Source organism: Monodon monoceros, unplaced genomic scaffold (genome assembly GCF_005190385.1).
Source record: "Monodon monoceros isolate NGI ecotype Baffin Bay Population unplaced genomic scaffold, NGI_Narwhal_1 Super_Scaffold_19, whole genome shotgun sequence".
NCBI classification, from domain to species: Eukaryota; Metazoa; Chordata; class Mammalia; order Artiodactyla; family Monodontidae; genus Monodon; species Monodon monoceros.
In genome coordinates, this window is record NW_021703775.1 from 37,099,357 (window position 1) to 37,115,925 (window position 16,569).

At 35.9% G+C, this 16,569-nt stretch overlaps 1 protein-coding gene across 6 annotated transcripts in view; it reads left to right on the forward strand.

Annotated features, from left to right (window-relative positions):
* USP34 (ubiquitin specific peptidase 34) overlaps positions 1 to 16,569 on the forward strand; it is a 231,592-nt gene that overhangs the window by 30,377 nt on the left and 184,646 nt on the right. For all 6 annotated transcript variants that reach the window (XM_029232068.1, XM_029232067.1, XM_029232073.1 and 3 more), the window contains exons 2-3: positions 8,822 to 8,909; positions 15,351 to 15,771. In XM_029232068.1, coding sequence (XP_029087901.1) covers positions 8,822 to 8,909; positions 15,351 to 15,771 — 509 coding nt within the window. The remainder of the gene's footprint in view (positions 1 to 8,821; positions 8,910 to 15,350; positions 15,772 to 16,569) is intronic.

A 16,569-nucleotide genomic window follows, 5' to 3' on the forward strand; every position in this document is an offset into this window, starting at 1 on the left:
GGTGCAGACAAGGAGCCAGCCACAGGGTGGAAGTGTGTGTGAGTGAGGTACATGGAGAGTTGGGGGTTCTTATGTGGGATTGGGGGCATCCTCAGACAAGATTCTTTCTTGGCACTGTGCTGTGCTGCCTTGGGAGAAGGGTGTCACAGGTAAAGTGAAACTGTTCCTCTTACTCTCTTCAGTGTGTCCAGTCTTGGATTTTATTTTATTTTTTGCTTCGGAAATTCTCTGCCGTACTCCCAGACTTCCACAAAGGCACTGTTGTCCATGGTGATTGTCAGCATCAGTGTTCTTTGGGAGGAAGATGGTAGAAAACTTACATTTTGCTATTTTGATGACATCACTCTCTGCTGATGTACTTTATATGACCAAAGCTTAGATTTTTTTTTGTATAACTTTATTAAAATGGAAATAAACTTTATGTGCTATGTGTATCTGACATTTTTTTCATTTAGTATATCACTATAAGTTATCTGTGTTGCTTATTAGCGTATTAGAAGTCTGCTGCTTTTTACAGTTGAACAGAAAACTATAATTTTTTTTAAATCAGTCCACTCTTTGGACAGGTGATTTGTTTCTAGTTTGAGGCTGCTTGAATAATTTGTTTTGTTTATTTTGCTTTTTGTTTTTGTTTGTTTTGTTTTGCTTGGTTGGTTATCTGCCTGGACTAATTTTATAGATTCTGGCTGCCCTGCTGTTTATAGTCACTGACATGTGTTGTTTTTTTTTTTAAATACATAATTCTTATCCTTTTTTGTTCTTGCTATTTATCTGTTGAAGAAACTACTGATTCCATGGATCATTTAGCCCATAAAGGTTTTTTGTTTTGGATGTTGCTTATTGTATCCTTGTGGGATTATTGAACATGTTTTTCTGACTCCTCTATTTCTGTAATTTGATTATTAGATTTAGAGGCTTGATCAGATTTCGATTAGATTTCTTGGCAAGACTTTTATAGAATGTGTTGTATTCTTCCATCAGAGGGCAAAAAATGTCATGTTGTTGCTTTTTTTGTAATGCCAGCAACCATTGCCTAGATTTTTTATTTCATTTGTAGTTGCAAAATGGTGATATTCTAATCCTATCATTTTTCTTCATCAGCTAGTCTGTTGCTATAAGGAGAAACTTCCTTTTATTACCCATTTAGTTACTTTGAATTACCATTAGTACAGGAAGGCAGGGTAAATGTCTCATTTTCCCCTTTTATTTACCAGTTTTCAAACAGTGAGTTCTTTAAAATTTTAACATTTGATTGGTAATTGGTCCTTTTTTTGAGGATCATTATAAAATTATGTAATTAAAAATAATGTTTTTGCCTTTATTCACCTAACTTTTGGGGGGTTATTTCATATTAGTTTATAAAGAGCATTTCCCTCCACTTTTTTTTTTCTGATGCATAGTTTTCCATTGTCAGGATGAATTTAACTTGTTTTCTATTGATAGGCATTTAGGTTATTTCCAGTCTTCTGGTATTAAGAACAATGCTAAGTTGAATATCAATGAGTGTTATTTTGGATGAGAAAAAATGTGTAGAAAATGATGCTTAAAATAATACTCAGAGTTATCAGTGCATTCTTTTATTTATTTGTTTGTTTTTGACTATGTTGGGTCTTCGTTGCTGCACCCAGGCTTTCTCTAGTTGCGGCGAGCGGGGGCTACTCTTCATTGCTGTGCGTGGGCTTTGCATTGCGGTGGCTTTTCTTGTTGTGGGGCACGGGCTCTAGGTGCATGGGCTTCAGTGGTTGTGGCACACAGGCTCAGTAATTGTGGCTCGTGGGCTCTAGAGTGCAGGCTCAGTAGTTGTGACGCATGGGCTTAGTTGCTCCACGGCATGTTGGATCTTCCTGGACCAGGCCTCGAACCCATGTCCCCTGCATTGGCAGGCGGATTCTTAACCACTGCGCCACCAGGGAAGCCCAGTGCATTTTTGATTTTGATAAATATTGTCAAATTGTTTTTACTCACGTATGAAAGCACTTGTTTTCTCTTGAGTTTATCAAGACTAGGTATTATTTAAACTCTTTGCAAACCTGGTAAGAAAAATAATGGTGTTTCAGTGGTATGTTTGAACCCCATGTGTATCATTTTTTCTTTTTTTAATCCCTTTTTTCTTCAGTTTTTCTTTTCCAATCTGTTTTTTGAACTCAGAGATTACTCTTTCGTAAAGACTTTTCCTGGCTTGTAGTTCCTTTGAAGTTTGCTTTTTCGTTGTTTTTATCTGTAATTGAACTTTGTATATGCTCAGACGTATCAATTTAGAACACTTTAAGAATGCCAGTCTTTGTTTCTGCCATCTTCTATGCTGTTATCTAGTGTTTCAGTTGGCTTTAAAGACTCCCAGACTACAGACAGCACCTGACTTATGACGGTTTGGCTTACAACTTTTCAACTTTCTGATGGTGAGAAAGTGATATACATGCACTGGAAACTGTACTTTGAATTTTGGTCTTTTCCTGGGCTAGCGATATGGGTATGATACTCTTGGCTTAAGGATGGACAGCAACAGTAAGCTGTAGCTGTCAGTCAGCCTTGCTCTCAGTCAACTTTGCAGTCACGAGGGTAAACAGCTGATACACTTAGCCATTCTGTACCCATAGGTCCATTCTGTTTTTCCCTTTAAGTACAGTATTTAATAAATTGCATTAGATATTCAACACTTTACTATAAAATAGGCTTCATGTTAGATGATTTTATCCAGCTGTAGGCTGATGGAAGTGTTCTGAGTGTATTTAAGGTAGGCTAGGCTAAGCTGTGATGTTTGGTAGGTTAGGTGTAATAAATGCATTTTCACAATTTATGGTATTTTCAACTTAAAATGAGTTTATCGGGATGTAATTCCATTGTAAGTTGAGAAATAACTGTAATAAGTGTTTTATTTTGTTAATATTTTGTCAGTTTGCTTATTTAGGTTTACCCATGTATTTATTTCCTTCTTTACCATATTTTTCTTTATTCTTGCTCTTAGATTCTTTGCCTTTTTCTTTTTTTTTCTTTTGAGGAACCTTGTAATCTTTTTAAAATTTGATTTTCTATTCATGGCTTATCAATAATAAGCATATCCATTTGTCCAAAGTTTTATTTCACCCTTCCTCTTGAGGTCTACCCTGGGTATCAAATTCTAGATTGAGGTTTACTTGGGTGTAAAATTCTAGATTGGCCATTTTAATGTTTTGAAGATTTTATTCTGTTCTTTCAGTCAGAAGTCTGCCTCTCAAGAATCTGTATTATTGTTACTCTATGTAGTCTTTTTTTTCTTTGAAGCTTTTACTAAAACTTTCTATGACAAATTTCTAATATATGCAAAAGAATAATATACTTACGGTATTAAAAGGTGAAATTTGTCTGGCAGTAGTTCATCCAAGTTCGTAACCATGTAGTACCTTTCTTTAATTGGCTTATATTCACTTAGTTGTCCCTTTGAATAGTCTTTTAAATGTGTTTGTAACTCTAGGTCAAGTAGTAGATCATTTAACATTTTACTTTCAAGACAACAGGTCTTAAAGTATTCATGATTTATCAATGTTGATAGAATTTTCTGACAGCATCTTGTTACATAATTTAGTGAATCAAGCCTTAGATATATTAGCTGCTTCAACAGCTTTATTTTGTTTTCCCATTCTCCTATTTAGCAGTTATCTAGTACACTATGTTTCTCTCTCTTAATTCTTCTTTTGCACATGATGATCCTTCTGACTAGGATTCCATCCCCTGTGGGCTTCTTTGTCATCACTCCCTCCTTCCTATTCCTTTCCTGCTGTCCTTCTTGCTTCCCTTTTTACTAACTTCTGTCTTTCAGTTAGTTGTTATTTCTTTTAGGGAACTTTCCTTAGTCCTTTCCAAGATTGTGTTTCCATGTCCTGCTTATTAGGTTAAAAAAAAAAGTTGCAAAGAATTGATGCTGAGTTGTTTAGAAAAAGTTCTCTTGAACTAGGTATTGTTCAAACAGATTGGGAAGTTTTTAAAAAGTCTAGAGAGTGTTCTGTATTTAGATTGCTCTGCAACTTGAGTAAGTGTTTAAATTACTGTAATAGAATGCTGGAATGGAAATGATAGCCAATGCACTGCTTTTGTTTCTTTTGAAATATACGATGCAGAACTCTAGTCAGTGGACTGAAACCCTAAGAAAAGGCCCTATGTCAGAAGATTGGTGAATGTGTATTAATAAGTTTTAAAATCAAGCATTAGTCTCGTAATTTCTGTATACCCAAGGAACAACTCAGGCTAGGAGTGCTGGCTAGTACTGGGCCCCTGGAGCTGTTTGTACTTACGTTAGCCATTTTACCCACCTAGGTGGGTCTCAGTGGCTAACCTTGGTGCTGGCCAGGGTTCTGGATAGGGCCCAGGTTCTTGTAATTCCTGTTCTTTTGGGACTTTGCTGACAAGAAGTTATGTGAGGTTGTGTTCAGCACCTTTGGCTTGGTGAGCGGTCATGAATTTTTTCATCTGATGAGTTGTGAGATTGTATATGAGAATACTTACCCTTTACTTGGGGTAAGGTCCGGATCATGACTACTAATGGTTTCTCAGTAGATTCCTGGGTTATGCCTCCTGTCCTCTCATGTTTCCTTTTGGGGTGATGCTTGCCATCATACTATCATACTGTTCATTTCTGATCTTGAAGTTTTTATGAGCATTTTCTTCTTTTTAAATTTAAGTGATAAGAACCATTTACTTTTCACCCTATTTCCACCCTTCTACCTCACGCATTGTGTCAGTTGGGTACATTTCTTTCAGTTACTGAATTTCCTTTCCTTGCTTTTGGGGAATGGCATCTCTGGCACCCAGGTATTACCCAGCCTTAATGTTTCCAATTCCACTTGGAAATCTTCTCTTGGGCTGTATTTGGTATTCTTTAGATCTATGTGACAATTCCTCCACCTTGCTCTTTTCCCAGTCCAGGTGGTTGGCCCTTTAGAGTTGGAATTACAGTTCCTCTTCTATAGGAAATAGGTGGAAAGATTTCTTGAACTTGCCTTCCTCCCTACTTCCTTTATTTGCTTATAAATATTATACTGTGGACTTTAATGGATCTTTGATTTGTAAAGATCAGTGGCTTCTTTTAAACTGCAGTGTGGGGTACTCTATCTCCCTTTTTTAAAATTAATTAAACATTCTTAAAATTGTAAAAAACACAAGTTTTCTCATCTTCACCATCTTTTAAAATTACTGAAGTATAGTTCATTTACAGTGTTGTTCCTGGTGTACACAGAGTGATTCAGTTATACAGATGTATTCTTTTTCATATTCTTTTTCAGTATAGGTTATTACAAGATACGGAATACAGTTCCCTCTACTGTACAGTAGGACCTTGTTTATCTCATCTTAACCATTTTTAAGTGTACAATTCAGTAGTGTTAAGAATATTCACATTGTTGGGACTTCCCTGGTGGTCCAGTGGGTAGGACTCTGTGCTCCCAATGCAGGGGCGCGGGTTCAATCCCTGGTCGGGCAACTAGATCCCATATGCATGCCACAACGAAGATTCCGCGTGTTGCAACTAAGACCCAGCACAGCCAGAATAAATAAATATTTTTAAAAAAGGATATTCACATTGTTATGCAACAGATCTTCAGAACTTTTTCATCTTGAAAACTAAAACTCTGTACCCATTAAACAACTCCTCATTTCTCTCTCCCCCTGACAACCACCATTCTACTTTATTTCTATGGATTTGATTACTCAAGATATTACATTTAAGTAGAATCATACAGTATTTTGTCTTTTTGTGACTTACTTTTTGTGGCTTATTTACTTAACGTGATGTTCTCAAGGTTCATTCATTTTGTAGCATGTGATGGGATTTCCTTCCTTTTTAAGGCTGAATAACATTCCTCTCTCTGTGTACACCACTTTTTGTTTATTCATCTCTCTGTGTGCATTTGGGTTACTTATGTCTCTTGCCGACTGTGAATAATGCTGCTGTGAACATAGGTATACAGATATCTCTTTGAGGTTCTGCTTTCAATTCTTTTTTCATATATATACCCAAAAGTGGGATTGCTGAATCATATGGTAATTCTTTTTAAAATGTTTTGAGGAACTGCTGTATTCTTTTCAATAGTAATTGCACCAATTATTATTTCCACCAACAGTGCTCAAGGGTTTCAGTTTCTACATATCCTCATCTATACTTGTTATTTTATGATTTTTTTTTTAACAGTAGCCATCCTAAGGCGTGTGAAGTGATATCTCATTGTGGTTTTTATTTGTGTACTTAGTTTTGAAATCATGAAATGAGTCTTCCAACTTTGTTCTTGTTTTTCAAGATTGTTTTGGTTATTTGGGGTCCCTTGAAATTCCATACAAGTTTAAGGGTAGAGTTTTCCATTTCTGCAAAAACGTTGGGATTTTGGTAGGGATTGTATTGACTCTATAGATCACTTCGGACATTATTGACATTTAACGATGTTAAATGTTCCATGAGTATGAGATTTGTTCCTATTGTACCTGATATCTTTCAGCAACTTTTTGTAGTTGTCAGTTTTCAAGTCTTTCGCCTCCCTGGTTTACTTTATTCCTAAGTTTTTTATTCTTTTTGATGCCTGTGTTCTTAATTTCCTTTTCAAATTGTTCATTATTAGTATATAGAAATGCAATGGATTTTTGTACGTTGACTTTGTGTCCTGTCACTTTACTGAAATCATTTATTCTAACAGTTGTGTGTTTGTGTGGACTATAGCAGTTCCTACATATAAAATCATGCCACCCATGAACAGAGGTAATTTTAGTACTTCCTTTCCAATTTCTTCTTCTTGCCTAATTGCTCTGACTAGAACTTCCAGTAGTGTGTTGAATAGAAGTTGTGAAAGCAGCTACTTTGTCTTGATCCTGATCATAGAGTAGAAGCTTTCAGTCTTTCACTATTGAGTATGATGTTTGCTGTCTGGAGAGGTCTATTTTGTCTGGCTCTGATAAGATGTACTTCCCTTCCCTTTCTGGTTATGGGGTAGATATAATGAAATAGTAAGCTTATGTTGGTGAGCAGTTAGGTTGCCAGTTGGGCCTCAGCTGGGGTATGTGTTTCTCACGACACGTATGCGTTTCCCAGAATGTATGCCATTTGCGTTTTGTGTTAGAGAAGGATATGATCTTTGCAACCACTCTGTTCCCTGTGTTTTCAGGCCGGGGAAGGAAAACTGTTACTGTGTACTGTGGTCTCTTCTTCTTGATGAAATCACACAAGCCAAGAGCTTGCTTTTAGTAGTTACCTTATCTTATCCCCCACTATATCTTACTTCGTCATGGTTGCTAGGTTTTGTTGTTGGGATCTTCTCCCTGATGGGCATTAGTGTCTTTGGCTTCCAGGGCCGCCTCAGGTGCTGTTTACCTTGTTACCTATTTGTTTGGCATATACTCTTGCCCTGTGATTTTTCCTTCTCTCTCTGACCAAGAGAATTTTTTTACCCGCCTTGGTCTAGTCAGTATTATCAGAGAGAAATCTTCCAACCTCCTACTTGGACTTCAAGCATTTCTGGAGCTGAGTAGGGGAAGAGTGCTGTAAGTCTCAACATGGAGTATATAGTCTGATCTAGAACAAGGTGAGGTTTTTTTAAAACGAAAATTAAGACATACACAGTTGGTAAATAGAGGGATGATATTAATATAATGGAACATCTTAATGGTTCATATAGGATTTCCCGCATCACATTAATGTTTTATAGTGATTCATGCAAGCTTTCTTGTGATTAAAGAGAGGACCCTACTGGTACATGAGAAAACAGTAACAAAGCTGACATTCCTCAAAAATGCCTTCTTGTGCATACAGTGATTGGTTTATTGCCCTCAGGGACCCCTGTGTTTTCTACTTTGTAGAGCTGTGTGGAGAAGGAAGTAGGTGCCAAGTCATTAAAATGATGGAGCTATGAGGGTGGTTATATTTGATGTTTAATTTTTTTTTGGAAATGACCTTTATTAGAATTGAATGCCCTCAGGCACCTTCATATCAAAAGATGAAGTATGAACCTCATGGGTTAAAGTTGCAGAAGATTGATTGACACTGGTTAGTGCAGATACCAGTAGAGATTTAACTGTGCTAGTATTTTTTTAAATTTTAAATCAGACTAGTTATTGGTTTTGTCAGTGTTCTGGTTATAAAGTTTCATACGTTTTGAGTAGTCTGCTTCTAATGTTTTATTGTTAGTCTCATTTTCTTTATTGTAAGGTTTTATATCACATGAGGCTTCTTAGCAGTGCTTACATGACACAGTAGGAAATGCCTGTACAGAGAGATTAAATGTTTTCAGTATGATACCTCCTGGCTTTCAGCTACCTGATTGTGCAAAACCCAGCTCTCTCTGGTTCAACATCTCCGGAGAGCAAACATAGTCTTTTAGAGATCGTGTGTGTGTGTGTGTGTGTGTGTGTGTGTGTGTGTGTGTGTGTGTGTGCGTGTGTGTGATGAGGGTTTGTCTAACTGCTTCTTAATAAGACTTTAATATTTTTTAGCCCCACTTGTATTCCTTCTTTTAGAAGTACTCAGTGTTTCTAATTCCTGAGGCTCTCTGAGACAAAGTTAGCATCGAATTGGTCAATAATTAACCAAGATTTATTTTCTTCAGTGAAAGCAAAAAAAAAAAAAATTATTGGAAATATTTGTATTTGTAAATCTAGCTTTTTTTTTTAAGTGTTGACTTTTTTTTTTGGCCATGCCGTGTGGCACGTGGGGATCTTAGTTCCCTGGCCGGGGATTGAACCCATGCCTCCTGCAGTGGAAGCGTGGAGTCTTAACCATTGGACCACCAGGGAAGTCCCTATTGGCTTTAATATTGGTTTGGCATTATTTGTTCATAATTTAAAAGTTACTTTTGCTATTTTCTTTCAGTATCCGATATAGAAGGTGGTGATGGACTGCAGCTCAGAAAGGAACATACTCTCAAAATATTTGCTTATATCAATTCCTGGACACAGAGGTATGCATCTTTATGTATTTTGAAGAGTAACTTTGTCAGTTGTGTTTTGTTTTACATTTTTATTTTTTGTTTTTGGCCATGCCACACGGCTTGTGGGATCTTAGTTCCTTGACCAGGGTAGGAACCCGTGCCCCCTGCAGTGAAAGCACGGAGTCCTAACCACTGGACCACTTGGGAATTCCCAGTTGTATTTTATTTTATTTTTTATTTATTTATTTTTGGCTGTGTTGGGTCTTCGTTGCTGCACGTGGGTTTTCTCTAGTTGTGGCGAATGGGGGCTACTTTTCGTTGTCGTGCATGGGCTTCTCATCGCGGTGGCTTCTCTTGTTGCAGAGCATGGGCTCTAGGCATGCGGGCTCAGTAGTTGTGGCTCGTGGGTTCTAGAGCACAGGCTCAGTAGTTGTGGTGCACGGGCTTAGTTGCTTGGCGGCATGTAGGATCTTCCCAGACCAGGGCTTGAACCCATGTCCCCTGCATTGGCAGGCAGATTCTTAACCACTGAGCCATCAGAGAAGCCCATAAGTGAAATTTTGATATGTACAGTTTTAGGCAGTAATTTGTAGGCTTCATTAGAATATCAAAGGATGTAGAGACTCTCTGCCTTTATATCATGCTGTTCCAGAATATAGTGATTAAGAGTAGTATGGCCTTGGAGCCAGATAGATGTGGCTTCCAGTCCTGCTTCATCACTTGTGTACTAGGTGATTATGACAAATCAGTTAACTTCTGTAAGCTCTTACCTCCTCATTTGTGAAATGAGTAATAATAAAGCTACTATTATCTTCATGAGGTTGTGAAGAAACAAAATACTTAACATGGTGTCTGACAAAAGAACTTAATAAATACCTATTTTAATTAAAATTGTTGAAACTTATTTTAGAAAATGAAATATATATTGAAGGGTACATAAGCTAAGGCATGAAAAGTCAAATTGGAAAATAGTGTGTAATATTTATAATTCTATTCACGTTAGTAAGTATTAACAGTTTTTAGCTGATAGTAAAAAGTACCAAAAAGTAGAATGTTACACTCTTAATTGTTCATGCTGATAGAAGAGAGAAATGACAATAAAATATACAGTTGGATCACAGTGCTTTAGAGTAAAAATTTTTTGCCTGTTTCCCTGCTCTGCCCTCCCCCCATCCTGTTTCTCTCTAGGGCATCAAAAAATATTGTTGTCCAGATTAAGGTTGTGGTTCTTGTAGGGGATAAAAAGCTACTAATAAAGCACAGTTAATTTACAAAAGAAATTCTTAACTTGGTGGCCCATGACCATGGAAGGTCCATAAATGTACCTTAGTGCACAAATGGATCGGATCCATGACATCTCATACAAAATGTTCTATGTAGGTTTTCTGGGAGAAAAGTGTTAACTTTCAAAAGATTATCAATAATCAAGAATCATTTTTTCTAATATGTTGGTTGACCAGAATATAGCTGAAGGAGAATGTTCACTTAAAAAACAATATGTTAAGAATTTAATATTTATAGAAATTTCAAAGGCTTTAATATTTTATAATTTTCCTTCTATTTAAATGATATACTCATTGTGAAAGTCTTTTAGAAAATACAGAAAATCAAAGTTTAAAAAAAAAAATGCCATCACCCAGAGTAACAACTGGTAACTTTTTTTTGGTATAACCTTGGTATGAGATTGGGAACAGTACAGTTTAAAATTTTACAAAAATGTGATTATAAAACTTGTATGCTTTATAATCTGATTTTTTTTCATGTGAACTATGATCAGTCTCTGTGTCATCAAATACTGTGTCATCATTTTTATTAATAATTGCTGCATCACAGTAATATAGCTGCCACTTCTTTTGTTTTGTTCGTAAGATTTAGGGAGTTAGTTATGTATATTACTTTAACAGATTATCATTATTTTATTTTATTAATATTGGAATGGAAAATTGGAATGAAATGGGAGGAAAATGAATCCAGAGAATGGGGAGAGAATATTAGGAGAATAAATGAAAGAATATAAATTTGCAAAAGAGCATACATGGCTCTGAAAGGAATGTCGTGCACGATGAAGGCATTGATACCACACGGCAAAATTCTTCTTGTTGGAATTGTTGCTGGTTTTTGTTTGACTTGTTTAAAGCCTATTACAAAACAGGCTTATGTTTTATATCTTGCAGATGCCTCAGTAGGCATTCAAGGTTCCTCGTTGTCTTCTACCTGTCTACTTTTTACCTTTTTTTCAGGATTTCTCCCCTGAAATAATTCTGGGTGCTAGCTAGGCGGAGGTTCTGTCAGATCTTTGTATTTTCAGGCTAAAAATTTCACCTTTCACACCTGTCATTTGTACTTAAAGTTTGAGGCTGTTGCTTATTTTTATTGTTTTATTGAACTTTTATTTTTTATAACAGTTTTAGACACTATTGCTTTTGAACAGGTTAATGTTCAAAATGTTCAAAAATGTTAATGTAGACCCTCTTTAAGGGTCTACTTTATATTTTGGAATTAAGAAATTTGATCAGTGGGATATTGATATTGACCACTATTTCAAAGTAGTGTTTTTCAGAAATTAGCTCATAAGTAAAAAAAACTTTTGCTATGGTTGGATACTGTAGATGAACAGTCCTTTCATGTGTTCAGCAGTACCAGACCAGGAAAATGTTAGATCCATTCGAAGATTTGTTAGATGGAATTATGGAATCCAGGTTGAAATAATTTAATTTTGACATGTAGCTTCCTCGTGAATGTTAGTATTTTTATTAATTGAAGCTACATGTTTTGTTAGTCATTTAGAAATTTTTATCATTGTGTGTTCTTAAATGTAAGCGTATTCCACTCAGATAGGCAGCATATAACTCCACTTAGGTAGTAAGGTCTTATCAGGTGGGTAATAACGGGAAGGACTGAGAAGAAAATAGGATAAGCTCAGATAGTGAAAGGTAATGTATGATATTGGTGTACAAATACAGTATGTACAGAGTTTAAAAAATAAAATGGTAGGAAAAGGCCTATAATATAAAAGTCCATTGTCCCCTATCTCCCCAGCCCCATTTCTGTTTTCAACTTTTTGAGATGTTGGTTTTGATACTAACTTTTATGTTCTGAAATAATATTATATTGCTGTTGCTTTATCTGTCAATTTTAGGTATAATCTGTGAACTTCCTTTTCTGATATATAAAGATTTCACCCATTTACCCTTCCCCGTCCTCTCAATATAGTTATATCAGTTCTTGAGGTAGTTCTAAAAACAAAAATAATGCCCAGTTATTAGCCAAAAAAGATTCTGTGGTTCATTTTATATTTTACAAGATATAAATTGTTGTTTTTCTTTTGTTTTCATTCTTTGTTTCATAGAGTTTAGTGTCTTGTTCTTCATTTGATTAATTTTCTAGGTGTGGATCACTAATTTTTCCCAAACTCTCCAGCCCTTCTTAGTACTAGTTTTTACATTTTTATACATCATTAGGTGATCTGTTATTTTCTTACCTTCCCTCCATCTCCTTTGGCTTTTATCTTCCTACTCCAATCTGTATTGATTTCTCAGTAGGGTTACTGAAACAGCTATATGCTCTTCAGATCATCCTTGAAATTCTTTTGCTTTTCTATTATATTGGATATCCAGTTCACTGGATTCTATGCCATCTTTATTGGTTTACTTCTTTGTTTTGTTAGGATGATATCTTTTCTGAGAAAAGGTACATGGGAGACAAATGGTTTTTAGACCTTTCCGGCCTAAAAGAATGTCTCTTCTACCCTTACTTTTATTGATAACTTTTGTTGGATACAGAATTGTAGATAGAAAATTATTTTCTCTCAGAATTTTGAAAGTGTTATTCCATTGTATTTTATCTTCCAATATTACTTAGGAGAAAGTATGAGCTGTTTTTATTCCTGAGCTTTTTCTTGTCACTCTTTTCACTCTCCCCGAAAGCTTTTAGGATCCTTATCCCTCCTTGGCTTCAGAAATTTCATGATGGTATGTGTTTCTTTCTTTTTTCAGATTCTTTTCCCATATAAGGTGTTACAGAATATTGAGTAGAGTTCCCTGTGCTATACAGTAGGTCCTCGTTGATTTTTTTTTTTTTTTTAAGATTTTATTTATTTATTTATTTGGCTGTGTTGGGTCTTACTTGCAGCATGCGGGATCTTTTGTTGCGGTGCATGGGCTTCTCTAGCTGTGGCTCGCAGGCTCAGTAGCTGCGGTGCGTGGGCTTAGTTGCCCTGAGGCATGTGGGATCTCAGTTCCCTGACCAGGGATCAAACCCATGTCCCCTACATTGGAAGATGGATTCTTAACCACTGGACCACTAGGGAAGTCCCTATCTATTTTATGTATAGTTGTATATATATTGTTAATCCCAAACTCTTAATTTATCCCTCCCCCCACCTTTCCCCTTTGGTAACCATAAATTTGTTTTCGAAGTCTGTGAGTCTTTTGTAAATAAGTTCATTTGTATCATTTTTTTAGATTCCACATATAAGTGATTATCATATGATATTTGTCTTTTTCTTACTTACTTCACTTAGTAGGATAATCTCTAGATCCATACCTGACTGCACTTTTATAGTAAATTTGACTAGCTCTTTGGCTTTCCTAATCCAAAATCTGACCTCAAGGTTGTTTTTTTTGTTTGTTTGTTTGTTTTTGCGGTACGCGGGCCTCTCTCTGTTGTGGCCTCTCCCGTATGATCCTTCACTTTGAACTTGGTTTTTCCTAAACTTAAAGGAAGAAGCTACTCATCAGAAAAATGTTGAGTAATGTGTTTATTTTTCTTCTTGTAGAAACTGCGATATTATAGAATTTAAAACTGGAGGAGGCCTTAGAGATAAAATCCCTTTCATTTTGCCATGGAGAAAATAGTCCTGATGTATCATTTATGCATTTCTGTGTAACAAGGTACTCCGAAAGTAGTGTTTAAAACAACAATAAACGTTTGTTATCCTCAGAGATATGTTTATTATCTCAATTACGAACATTTATCATCAATTATTTTATGGGTAGGAGTTTGGGAGTGGTTTAGTTGGTTGGTTCTGGCTTGGATTTCTTATAAGGTTGTAGTCAAGATTTGGCCAGGTTATGGTCATCTTTGGATGACCTTACGTGGGACTGGAGGATCTATTTCCAAGTTGACTCACTTCCATGTTTGGCAAGTTGGTGCTGGTTGTTAGTGGGAGGACTCAGTTTTTTCTCATGTGGCCCTTACCATGGCCTCCTTGAGTGTTTTTCATGATAGCTGGCTTCCCCCAGAGTGAGTGATCCGAAAGAGAGCAAGGCAGAAGTGGTAATGTCTTTTATAACCTAGTCTCAGATGTCATACACTGTCATTTCTGCCACATTCCATTCATTGGAAGCCAGTCATTAAGTCCGGTCCACCTTCAAGGGGAGGAAAATTGGGCTTCACCTTTTAAAGGGAAGAGTAATATTAAAGAATTTGTGGCCATACTTCAAATTTGCCGCACCTGGAGAAATGAAGTTATTCTTACATGGTCATACAGGAAGTTGGTGATCTATTTGGTACAATAAGAGTTTTGATTTGTTTCGATAATATAACTAGGTGCAAATTTTAAGTGATAGTTGCTTAACTGTCATCTGTTATTGGATACATTGTAACCTGGTACTGTGTATTATTTACTTATTGATTCACCAGACCCCTTTGATTATCCACAATATGCCAGGCATTGTGCTACTAACTGAACATGTCTAAGAGAACTAGATTTGTATGTAGTAATTACTGACTCTTATTTTTATTTATTTTTGTTTTTTTTTTACTGGAGCTGAAGTGAGAGAGAGAGAGAGAGAGAGAGAGAGTGTGTGTGTGTGTTCTTTAAACACTTTTGATCTGTCAGATAGGATAGGAATGTCCCTCCTAAGTAGCCTTCAAGCAAATTATTATTATTATTATCAGCAGCATTATTATTATCAGCAGCTCCGCGTGGTATGGCATGCGGGATCTTAGTTCCCTAACCAGGGATCGAACCCGTGCCCCCTGCAGTGGAAGTGTGGAGTCTTAACCACTGGACTGCCAGGGAAGTCCCAAGCAAATTATTTTTAAATGTAGCTTTTTTATTAGTTGACAACAAAATCCCTTATGTAAAATAATGAGCTGGGTTTACTAATAAGGTATTTTATTATAGCCAGTTTCCTGATATTTGTTAAACATGTATTGAGTAGTTAGTACTTAGAGAAGCAAAGATATAGCCATAATTCTTGTTCTTTGTCTAGAGGGACAGATAAATACATACATAAAACTGAAGATGATAGCTGTCGACCTAACATGGTGACTTTTTACCAGTACCAGTTTTTGGTGTGATGCTGTCTTTTTAAGTTATTGTAGTGCTACTCTACCAGGAAGGAGGAAATTAAATTATTCAAAAGATATTTTAGTATTTGTTTTTTTATATTACTTTTTAGAAAGATATAATTGTTGCCTCTCTAGGAAGCATTGATTAATTGAAAACTTTTTTTTCTCTTATAGGCAATGTCTATGCTGCTTCAAAGAATATAAGCATTTGGAGATTTTTAACCAAGTAGTGTGTGCACTTATTAACTTAGTGATTGCCCAAGTTCAAGTGCTCCGGGACCAGCTTTGTAAACATTGTACTACTATTAACATAGATTCCACGTGGCAAGATGAGAGTAATCAAGCAGAAGAACCACTGAATATAGAAAGAGAGTGTAATGAAGGAAGTACAGAAAGACAAAAATCAATAGAAAAAAAATCAGACTCTACAAGAATTTGTATTTTGACTGAGGAGGAATCTTCAAAGAGCTCTGATCCTTTTAGTTTATGGAGTACAGATGAGAAGGAAAAACTGTTACTATGTGTGGCAAAAATCTTTCAAATTCAGTTTCCCTTATATACTGCTTACAAACATAATACTCATCCTACTATAGAGGTATGTAAAAATAGGTATTGTGAATTTTAAGTAATACCAAGTCATGGTTATGTTGGTAATTTCTCACTTATGAATAAATATGAATATAGTCATTATTGATGGAAAAAATTATAAAAATCACTGTCGTTATAAGAATTATTTCAGATTTCTTCAGACCATTTCTGTAGCAACTTGTGTTGAACATTTGCTCAGCATAGTTCTATTAAGGAAAGATTTATAAATTGAACTCATAAAATTAAACTGTCAGTGATAGACATTTTGCTGATGTAGATCTGTGCTGTATTTACTGTGACTCTTTCAAAAAGTAATAACTGAGGAAAAAGAAGCACATAGAGTTTTGAATTTCATTCTTAGAAACATAGGTTAACAGAATTTGGAATTCCTTTTGTAAAGAAAAAATGCTTAACAAATTATATGTAATTACTAGTTTTAAATAATAATATTTTCTTTTGTACGTCAAGATGCTTTACTTATTTCACTAGTGATATTTTTCCGCTCCGTCCCTCCCTCCCTCCCCCCCACCTCCCTCCCCCCCCACCTCCCTCTTTTCCTCCTTCCCTCCTCCACTAGTGATATTTATACAAACCTTTCCAGGAGATCAGCAACCCATCTTAGGTATTTACATAATGGCATTATTTCTACAGATAGCAGGAATTGAAACAGTTATGTGATAATGTATTATAATAATGGCTTAAAACAACAGTGATTAATTATTTCTCATGATTCTGTGTACTGCTTGGGCAATTTCTTTGCTGGTTTTGTATGGCCTTACTTAGGCACTTGCATTTATTTTGGGAG